Source organism: Heteronotia binoei, chromosome 5, assembly GCF_032191835.1.
Source record: "Heteronotia binoei isolate CCM8104 ecotype False Entrance Well chromosome 5, APGP_CSIRO_Hbin_v1, whole genome shotgun sequence".
NCBI lineage: Eukaryota > Metazoa > Chordata > Lepidosauria > Squamata > Gekkonidae > Heteronotia > Heteronotia binoei.
The window spans coordinates 15,815,476-15,826,387 of record NC_083227.1 but is presented as its reverse complement, the minus strand read 5'-3'; the positions used below and the strand labels follow the sequence as shown (position 1 = coordinate 15,826,387).

General features: G+C 45.8%; 1 protein-coding gene across 1 annotated transcript; it reads left to right on the top strand.

Annotated features, from left to right (window-relative positions):
* The first annotated feature begins 1,416 nt into the window (after window positions 1-1,416).
* Window positions 1,417-10,333, top strand: LOC132571107 (zinc finger protein 665-like). Its single transcript, XM_060237788.1, has 2 exons — window positions 1,417-1,513; window positions 8,364-10,333. Exon 2 carries the CDS (start codon window positions 8,553-8,555, stop codon window positions 10,062-10,064), a length of 1,512 nt encoding a protein of 503 aa, XP_060093771.1. The 5' UTR covers window positions 1,417-1,513; window positions 8,364-8,552; the 3' UTR covers window positions 10,065-10,333.
* The last annotated feature ends 579 nt before the right edge of the window (window positions 10,334-10,912 follow it).

Below are 10,912 nucleotides of genomic sequence, written 5' to 3'. Positions count from 1 at the left end.
CTCCTGATTGTGACCAACAGAGCTTGCACTGGAACCGTTCAAGCCACACTCCTAGTGTCTTGTTAACTCTGAGAATGAAACGTACTTGCTGACTAGTGTTGAAGGGTTAACCTCTTGACAGGACATTTCAACAGCAAGGCAGGGTAGGATTATCAGTTGTGAGCTAAGGGTTTGCCTTAGCGCCTTATCAATAGGGTTGCCAAGTCCGACTCAAGAAATATCTGGGGACTTTGTAGGTGGAACCAGGAGACTTTGGGGGTGGAGTCAGACGCAAGGGTGTGACAAGCACAATTCAACTCAGAAGGGTGTTTTAGCCATCTTATTTAAAGAGACTCTCTCTCGGCTTGACTTCGCGAACGAAGATTTAAGAAAGGTGCAGTAGTCCACGTCTGCTGCAGGCTCGCTGGTGGCTGACAAGACCAATGCGGGACAGGCAGGTCCGGCCACAGCGGCTGCAGGGAAAAGTCTGATTTGGGATTGGTGCTGTAGCAGTGCGATTCTTCCTCAATCTCCTTTTGTCCTCAAGACCAGCTATGCGTGCGTTCTCAAAGGAAGAGACAGCCTGGTGGATGGTGTGCCTCCATGCTTTGCGATCTGAGGCTAGGACAGACCACTGGTGATGGTTAATGCAACAGGTACCAAGGGATTTCTTCAAGGAGTCCTTGTACCTCTTCTTTGGTGCCCCTCTATTTCGATGGCCAGTGGAAAGTTCGCCATACAGGGCAATTTTGGGAAGGCTGTGGTTTTCCATCCTGGAGATATGCCCTGCCCAGCGCAGCTGCGTCTTCAACAACAATGCCTCGATGCTTGTAACCTCCGCCCGCTTGAGGACTTCAGTGTTGGTCACAAAGTCACTCCAGTGGATGTTGAGGATGGTGCGAAGGCAGCGCTAAGAGACTACACTCCTTTTACATGCCTTCCCTACTTTTGGAATAATGAAGGATAGGGGCACCTTCTTTGGGGGCTCACAGAACCGGACCCCCTGGTCCAATCCTTTTGAAACTTGGAGGGTGTTTTGAAGAGAGTCACCAGATGCTATGCTGAAAATTTGGTGCCTCTACCTCAAAGAACAGTCCGCTCCAGAACCCCAGATACCCACAGATCAATTTTCCATTATAGCCTATGGGAATCGATCTTCACAGGGAATAATGGGGGAAAAGTCTGCCTTGAAAATGTTGTGAGAGCAACGTCACTCCAGAGTCGGAAACGACTGGTGCTTGCACAGGGGACCTTTCCTTTCCCATCAGACATTCCCCCCCCCCCCCCACCGCTTTCTGATGACCCTGATGAAAAGGGCTTGCATTTTGCTGGGTTCTCTCCTCTGCACCGCTGCAACCCTCTTTTCGGATCGCCCAGGTCGGAATGGTTAAAGGGAGCGAACCCGCAATCCTAGAGAAGCCGCCAGGAAAAGGGGGTGGAGAGGTCGCTTCCTGCCTGCCCGGGAGCCCGCACGTGGGAAAGCGGCCTTTGTTTTGCTGGAGCTTGCTAAGGGCTCCCCGCTCCTCCGTCGCGGGTGAGTTAAGGCGGATCGCGGGGCTGGATGGGGTAGGCGCCTTGCAAAGGCTTCGGGGACTTGCGCCTCCTTTGGGGGCTTTGTGCATACGGCAGGGGTGGGGGGTGGGGGAGAACCCAGCCCCTTCCCTGGATTGCGGAGGCCTTGCGAGTGATTTAGATTTTCAGGGTGGGTGGAGAGGTCCTCTTGATGATGATGATATTGGATTTATATCCCGCCCTTCACTCTGAGTCTCAGAGCGGCTCACAATCTCCTTTATCTTTCTCCCCCCACCACAGACACCCTGCGAGGTGGGTGTGGGGAAATGCAGTTCAGTGCTGGGAAGAGTATGGGGGTGCGCAGGGGTCATTCCGTAGAAAAAGAGGCGCTGAAGCTCATCAGCGCAACTATTTGCATATGTCCTACACCCCTGACATCATTGGATGGTGGACTAAATTATAGCAGTTCAGCATCTCTACCTTAAAATGCTTCTCGAATTAGAATTAAGCAGTAGACAAGCAGCACCTTTAAGACCAAGTAAGTTTTATTCAGAATTCTGAATAAAACTTACTTGGTCTTAAAGGTGCTGCTTGTCTACTGCTTTGTTCTGTTGCTTCAGACCAACACAGCTGCCCACTTGGATCATAAGAGAAGCCATGTTGGATCAGGCCAGTGGCCCATCCAGTCCAACACTCTGTGTCACATAGTGGCCAATATATGTGTGTGTGTGTATACACACACACATTGAGGCTAATAGCCAAGGATGGACCTCTGCTCCATATTTTTATCCAATCCCCTCTTAAAACTGGCTATGCTTGTAGCCGCCGCCACCTCCTTTGGGTGAAGAAGTAATTGAATTAGAACTGTCATCATAAAACCTTACTCCCATCCAATACTCCCTCTAAGTTGTGGAATCTTGTGAGGAAAAATTCTACTTTGTGAGCTACTGGCATTAAAAGCATGAGCTGCTGCATAAATTATTTTGCTTTGGGCCGTTTTTCCTGAGCTAAGACAAAAATCTGTGCGCCGGAGGCTGAAAAACTGTGAGCTAGCTCACGCTAACTCAGCTTAGAGGGAACACTGCTCCGCAGCCACAGTGGCATGAGGAAGATTTCCATCTGTCTGCTTTATAAGTTTTGGTTATTTCCCCATTTTTTTGTGGAGAAAAATATTAGAAAGTTTGTCAAATCTTAGAAGGAGCGCAATAAAATTTAGAGGTTCCGGAGCTCTGCTTCTGCACAAAATAAGGCCTGGTGATGTGCACTGGGATCAAAAATCTCAGTTTCTAGTCTTGGCTAATAGAGTCTCAATTAAAGTGTCAACCCAGTGTGCCGCAGACTTGAAAAAAGGCAAACACTTATGTTAGAGATTATTAGAAAGGGGATCGAGAATAAAACGGCTGACATTGTGATGCCAAGAATTGTGGCGCTTTTTTTTGAGCAGGAACGCACATGAACGCCATTCTGGCTGGCTTGGTATCAAGGGGGTGTGGCCTAATATGCAAATAAGTTCCTGCTGGGCTTTTTCTATGCCCTGTTGTTGGCCATCCAGAGGAACTTTTTGGCCCCTTTGCAGGAGAAGATGTTGGACTAGATGGACCATCAGTCTGATCCAGCAGGGCTCTTCTGATGTTCTTATGAAGGCCTTGGCCTCTCTGCCCTGTTGTTGGACCTCCAAAGGAACTGATTGGCCTCTGTGTGAGGCAGGATGCTGGACTAGAGGGACCACTGGTCTGATCCAGAAGGGCTCTTCTTATGTACTAATAAAGGCCTCAGCCTCTGTGCCCTGTTGTTGGCCCTCCAGGGGAGCTGGTTGGCCACTGTGTGAGACAGGAGGCTGGACTAGATGGGCCACTGCTCTGATCCAGCAGGGCTCTTTTGTTGTTATGGAAATGTGGGTCAAAGAAAGGTAAGGAGTTAATGTGGGCAGATGGGGAAGGAGTATTTAGATACACACCCCTTGGTAGATTCTCTCAGGGGCTGGACAGCAGAAATCTGAGGGGGATGGGGAATATATGCCCAGCCCCGACCAAGGGAGGGAGTAAGTAGGGGAAGAAGAGCCCCATGGCGCAGAATGGTAAAGCTGCAGTACTGCAGTCCTAAGCTCTGCTCATGACCTGAGTTCGATCCCAGCAGAAGCTGGGTTCTCACGTAGCTGGCTTGAGGTTGACTCAGCCTTCCATCCTTCCGAAGTCAGTAAAATGAGTACCCAGCTTGCTGGGGGGAAAGTGTAGATGACTGGGGAAGGCAATGCCAAATCACCCCGTAAAAAGTCTGCCGTGAAAACGTTGTGAAAGCAGCGTAACCCCAGAGTCGGAAGCAACTGGTGCTTGCACAGGAGACTACCTTTACCTTTTTTAAGTGGTAGGAGGCTCCAGTCCCAGAATCATCTTTAGTACCCCAGACATTTAATCTGCTTGGAATTGATGGGAACTCAGAGTCTGCAAATCATTCAGGGTGACCAAGCCCCAAGCAGAGATAAAACAGTTCCAAAATGAGCCTCTTCAGAGGTAGGAAACCTGACTTTAGGGACCAAAAACTCCCTCTGCCCCAAATTTTATTTTTTTTGTAAGAAGAAGAACACATTTGATTTATATCCTGCCCTCCATTCTGAATCTCAGAGTGGCTCACTAATGTCTTCTTTATCTTTCTCCTCCACAGCAGAGACCCTGTGAGGTGGGTGGGTCTGAGAGAGCTCTGACAGAAGCTGCCCTTTCAAGGACAACTCTGCGAGAGCTATGGCTTACCCAAGGCCATTCCAGCAATTGCATGTGAAGGAGTGGGGAATCAAACCCGGTTCTCCCAGATAAGAGTCCTCACACTAACCACTTTACCAAACTTGCCCTTTAAATACCTACATCTGTATGAGAGACATTTAAGATCTGGAAATTTTGTACCAATGAAAAAAATATCCCCCCCTCTACTTTTGGGAGGGGTATGCAGAAGGTTTTTGGGGAAACTGAAATAGAAGTATAGGAAGGGTGTGTTTACGCAAAAGCTCATACCTTGAATAAAAATTGAAAGGTGTCACTGGACACTAATTTTGATCTTCAGTTATGTTACTGCTTTAACAATATGTAAAGCACAGTCAATAATTTTGCTTACAAGACTACTCTTTGGCATACTTTTGGAATTAAAAGGCATGCCTTCATTTTCTACCAAGTTAATTCTGAATGTACCCAATGCTTGTGTCTTACTTTTACTGACTGAGAGAGAAAAGTTGGGAAAAAGAGAATAGATTGTGTAGTAATCAGAGAAGCAAAAGAGAATATCATTTGTCTTTATAGAGCTTGTGCCATCTATGGATAATGGAAAATTTTGCAACACCAAAAAACAAATTCATCAGTAGCCACACAAATAGCCTGAAGGGATAAGAGCGTCCAGTCATAACAATAATTTAGGCAGCTGTAACAATTACAGAGGTTTTAAAGCTGCCATAAAAGATGCTGAAATGTTTGGCTTAGGGAAGATGGTGAAACAGTGCAGCAGGGTGGGGAACCTCAGCCCCGAGGGCCATTTATGGCCCTTGAAATCACTTGGTCTGACCCCTGGGTATTGCTGGGCCGAGCCCCTGCCCTCTCTTGGGCATTGTGAAGGACTGCTGTTGGGGTATGTGGGTGCCTTTAAAGGACTGCTGGGAGGAGCTGGAGGGAGGGCTGGCAGGGGAGGGGGGTGGGAGCCAGCTACTGCCAGTTCAATTTGCATGTGATTATCCTAGATGGTGTGGCCTAATATGCTAATGAATGTTTGACCTAAGATGCTAATATTAGGGGATGTGGTCTAATATGCCTGGACCTAGGCATTTGCCTAGGGCGGCAGGCTGGGGTGTGTGTGCTGAATTAGGTTCTCCCCACGTGACTTCAAATAGAAAAACAATTATTTGCATTAATTTTGCAGGCCTGAATTGTTCTCCCTTGGCGGAGCACTTTTTAAAAAGTTGATAATTTTGTATGGCCCTCGAATGATGTTATAAATATCTCTTGGCAGAAAAAAGGTTCCGCACCCCTGCAGTACAGGATTGAATGTACGGAGATGGAGAGGTGGGTCAGAGAATGTGGGCTGAAGACCAGTTCGGAGGTAGCGGCCTTCCTCTTAAGATGGGAGGGTGAACATAAGAGAAGCCATTTTGGTTCAGGCCAATGGCCAATCCTGTCCAATGCCTTTTGTCACTCAGTGGCCAAAAAACCCAGGTGCCATCAGGAGGTCCTCAAGTGAGGCTAAAACTCCAGAAGCCCTCCCACTGTTCTCCCCCGAGCACCAAGAATACAGATTGTTGTCTGGGTGTCTGTGGCAGCAAAGTTGGCGCCTGAGTTTACTGCAACCTCTGGCACCCATGTCCATCTTCAAATTAGATGTTATATTATTGTGGGTGAGGAGTTGTTTGAGATTAGAGGGGGGGGATGTCTGTGCACAAAAAAAAAAGTTTGCTCCTCAGTACTTGTGAAAGAGAGCTGTCATCATGCAGTAGAGCAGGAGTGGCCGAACTTGCTTAATGAAAGAGCCACGCAGAATAAATGTCAGATGTTTGAGAGCTGCAAGACAGGAATGTCAAATGTCTGAGAGCCGGAAAGAAGGAAAGGTGGAAAGCCAGTAGTTGGGAGGAGAGAGAGAGAGGTGGAAAGAAAGCAACTTTAAATGCATTATCCAAGCCGCCAGCCGGCCTGGTTTGGAGAAGCGATTTAAAGAGAGAAATGCCTTCTCCAAGCCAGCTAATGGGGTGCTGGGGGCTTCAAGAGCTGCATAATATGTGTGAAAGAGCCACATGTGGCTCCTGAGCCACAGTTTGGCCGCCACTGGAGTAGAGGTTATAAGTCACTGGTGATGCATTGAACTGTTTTGAGTTGAGAGCTGCATGTGACCACTAGTAGTCTCCTGGTATTGTTTCTTTTGGGCCTGTCTTGCAACAAGTTTTCTCTGGGTACCATTCTGGCTTTGCTAATCTGTTTCTTTACTTCATCAGGCGGATAGTTTAGTTCCAAAAAGGGTAGTTATAGATCCCTCAGGAGAGAATCTCTGTGGGATCTGAGCAGATGCGGTTGTAGCCTAGAGCCTGGCTGTATATAATGGACTGTTTGGTAATTTTTAGGATGGAAGCTGGAGGCATGTTTGTCAGACAGTATGTTTCTGGTAAAAGGTGGAGGGACAACAACAGGGCATAGAGGCCAAGACCTTCCCCTGATGTTGGCTCTGGGATTCAGAGGTTTAGTTTCTCTGAATGTGGAGGTTCCCCTCAGCCACCATGGCTAGACACTACTGATAGACTTATCCTCCATTCATCTATAAAATCCCCCTTTAAGGCCTTGACCTCTGTGCCTTGTTGTTGGCTGTCCAGAGGAACTGGTTGGTCAGTGTATGAAACAGGAAGCTAGACTAGATGGGCTATTGGTCTGATCCAGCAGGGCTCTTATGTTCTTATGAAGCCTTGTCCTTTCTGCCCTATTGTTAGCCATCCACAGGAACTGGTTGGTCTGATCCAACAGGGCTTATCTTATGTTCTTATGAATTCAGCAGGTTTAAGAGAGATCATCTGTTTGAGATGGTGATGGACTGGGGTGGATGATCTGTTTTGAATGCAGCAGGTTCCTGACACTAAATTGTTCAGGGTGGTAAGAACCAGAGAGGATTGTGAGGAACTCCAAAGGGATCTGTTGAGGCTGGGTAAGTGGGCGTCAACGTGGCAGATGAGGTTCAATATGGCCAAGTGCAAAGTAATGCACATTGGGGCCAAGAATCCCAGCTGCAAATACAAGTTGATGGGGTGTGAACTGGCAGAGACCAACCAAGAGAGAGATCTTGGGGTCGTGGTAGATAACTCACTGAAAATGTCAAGACAATGTGCGATTGCAATAAAAAAGGCCAACGCCATGCTGGGAATTATTAGGAAGGGAATTGAAAACAAATCAGCCAGTATCATAATGTCCCTGTATAAATCGATGGTGCGGTCTCATTTGGAATACTGTGTGCAATTCTGGTCACTGCACCTCAAAAAAGGATATTACAGCATTGGAAAAAGTGCAGAAAAGGGCAACTAGAATGATTACAGGTTTGGAACACTTTCCCTAGGAAGAAAGGTTAAAACGCTTGGGGCTCTTTAGCTTGGAGAAACGTCGACTGCGGGGTGACATGATAGAGGTTTACAAGATTATGCATGGGATGGAGAAGGTAGAGAAAGAAGTACTTTTCTCCCTTTCTCACGATACAAGAACTCGTGGGCATTCAATGAAATTGCTGAGCAGTCGGGTTAGAATGGATAAAAGGAAGTACTTCTTCACCCAAAGGGTGATTAACATGTGGAATTCACTGCCACAGGAGGTGGTGGCGGCTACAAGCATAGCCACCTTCAAGAGGGGGTTAGATAAAAATATGGAGCAGAGGTCCATCAGTGGCTATTAGCCACAGTGTGTATATATATATGTGTATATATATATGTGTATATATATAGCTATTAGCCACAGTGTGTGTGTGTGTATATATATAAATTTTCGGCCACTGTGTGATACAGAGTGTTGGACTGGATGGGCCATTGGCCTGATCCAACATGGCTTCTCTTATGTTCTTAATCTCCAGTTAATAGCATTGGGTAAGAGGTGATGTGAAAGACCTCTGCCTGAGACCCTCAGTACATATTGCCAATCAGAGAAGACAAGACTGACCTTGACAGACTGATGCTTGGACTCAGTAGAAGGCAGCTGTGAGAATATGGTACCTGCCTTGTCCTGTGGTCAGAAAGTAACCTTCTTCTGTTATCTTTCAGACTTTCCTGAGAAATTTTGGCACTGGGAAAGACCACAGTCTGACATGAGACTGCTGCTTTCCTTTTACAAAAGAGGCTCTGTTTCTCCCTCACCTGGTTTCTTTGTTCATTCCTTCAGGGCAGGAGGGGAGAAGAAAAGAAAAGAAGAAATAAAGGAAAATCAGAGTGGACCAAGAAATCCACTGCTTCTAGTGTCGCTATCCATGAAATTGCAGTCTGAGACCAAATTAATAAAGGCAACAAAAATAGCTTCACTCAATGTGCAAAATTCTTCATTCAGAAATCAAGACTTATTTCAAATCAGAGAATGCAAAATCCAGAAAAGGCATTGGAAAAGTCAGAATGTATGACAAACCATATCTTAAAGGAAACTCTAATCACACAGGAGAAACCACACGCTTGTTCACAGTGTGGAAAGAGCTTCAGAAGGCCGGGCAGCCTTGTACAACATCAAAGAAGCCATGCAGAGGAAAAACCATATCCATGCTCAGAATGTGGAAAGAGCTTCAAGCAGAGTGCAGAACTCACTTCCCATCAAAGAATTCACACAGGGGAGAAACCATACACATGCTCAGACTGTGGAAAGAGCTTCAGTCAGAGCTCAGGCCTTACTTCCCATCAAAGAATCCACACAGGGGAAAAACCATATAAATGCCCAGAGTGTGGAAAGAACTTCACATGCAGTGGAAATCTTACAGCTCATCGAAGAATCCACTCTGGGGAAAAACCATACCAATGCTCAGAGTGTGGAAAGAGCTTCAGGGTTAAATCAAGCTTAATTTACCACCAGAGAATCCACACAGGGAAGAAACCGTATAAATGCTCAGAGTGCGGAAAGAGCTTTAGTCAGAGTGCACACCTTACAGCCCATCACAGAATCCACACAGGGGAGAAACCATATACTTGCCCAGAGTGTGGGAAAAGCTTCAGTAACAGCTCTTACCTTGTTTACCATCGAAAAATCCATACAGAGCAGAAACAATATACATGCTCAGAATGTGGAAAGAGCTTCCTATTTAGTGGAAAACATACAGCTCATCAAAGAATCCACACAAGGCAGAAACAATATAAGTGCTCAGACTGTGAAAAGAACTTCATTGTGATCTCAAACTTTACTAAGCAGCAAAAAATCCATAGAGCAGACAAACCATATAAATGCACGGAGTGTGGAAAAACATTCAGGGAGAGTGGAAAACTTGCTTTTCATCAAGCAGTCCATGCTGGGGAGAAACCATATAAATGCTCAGAGTGTGGAAAGAGCTTTGTCTGCAGTGGAAATCTTACAGCCCATAAAAGAGTCCACACAGGGGAGAAACCGTATAAATGCTCTGAGTGTGGAAAGAGCTTTAGACAGAGTGTAGATCTTACCTCCCATCAAAGAATTCACACAGGAGAGAAACCATATACATGCATAGAGTGTGGAAAGAGCTTCCGTCAGAGATCACACCTTATTTTCCATCAAAGAATTCACACAGGTGTGAAACCGTATAAATGTTCAGAGTGTGGAAAGAGTTTCAGGGACAGTTCTAACTTTAAATACCATCAAAGAACCCACACAGGAGAGAAACCATATAAATGTCCAGTGTGTGGAAAGGACTTCAGGCAAAATCGAAAGCTTGTCTCCCATCAAAGAATCCACACAGGGGAGAAACCATATAAATGCTTAGACTGTGAAAAAAGCTTCAGGCAGATTGCAGATCTTACCTTACATCGGAGAATGCACACAGGGGAGAAACCATATAAATGCTCATCTTGTGAAAAGAGCTTCAGTCGGAAGGGCACCCTCACTTCCCATCAAAGAATCCACGCAGGGGACTAACCTTACAATTGCTTAGAATGTAGAAAGAGCTTTTGTGTGAGTTTACAACTCACTTCCCGTTACAGAATTTCTGCAGAAGCACTGCTATAAATTTTCAGAATGTGAAATGTTCTGCAGTCAGTACCATTAAGATTCCAGATTGCTGACAAACCATTTCTTTTCTTAGAAAACAAAAGTTGAGATGTCTAACGAGTTGCACAAGAGTGAAAAAAAATTCCTAATGTCTAAAAGTGTGGCAATATTTTCAGTAAGTTCTGAAGACTTTATTTTACATCCAACCTCCCCCTCCCTAGAGGTCTAGTGTGTGAATATCTCTTGGTATTCTTTGTATTCCTTGTCAAAATTGCCTGATGTTGCTTTTGCCCTGCTGGAACAGTGCACGGCTGCTGTGGTCAGAGTGAAAAAGCTGAAATGGAAGACTTCTTGGCAACTTCGTCTGGATCAGACCACTGTGACTCAGTAACTTGGCAGAGTATGTGTCTTAGATCTGTGTAGCTTCTGATTAATTTCCAGGTACAATTCAAGGTGCTGGTTAATTTCCAGGTACAATTCTACAAAGTCTTTCCTTAATTCATGACCTGAATGTCTTCAGGACTGTCTTCCCTGCTGTGTCCACTTGATCTGCCTGTGGTGAGCAGTAAGCCCCGTCTCCCTTCGTCTTTCCTCAAAATACTATGAATGATACTGTTCAGAAGGCTTTTGATCAATGTTGCCGCTAAACTGCAGAGTCTTGTAAGCAAAAATTCTACTTTGTGAGCTACTGACATGAAAGTTGTGAGCTGCTGAGGCCGTTTTTCCTGAGCTAAGACAAAAATGTGTGAGCTGGAGGCTAAAAGTCTGTGAGCTAG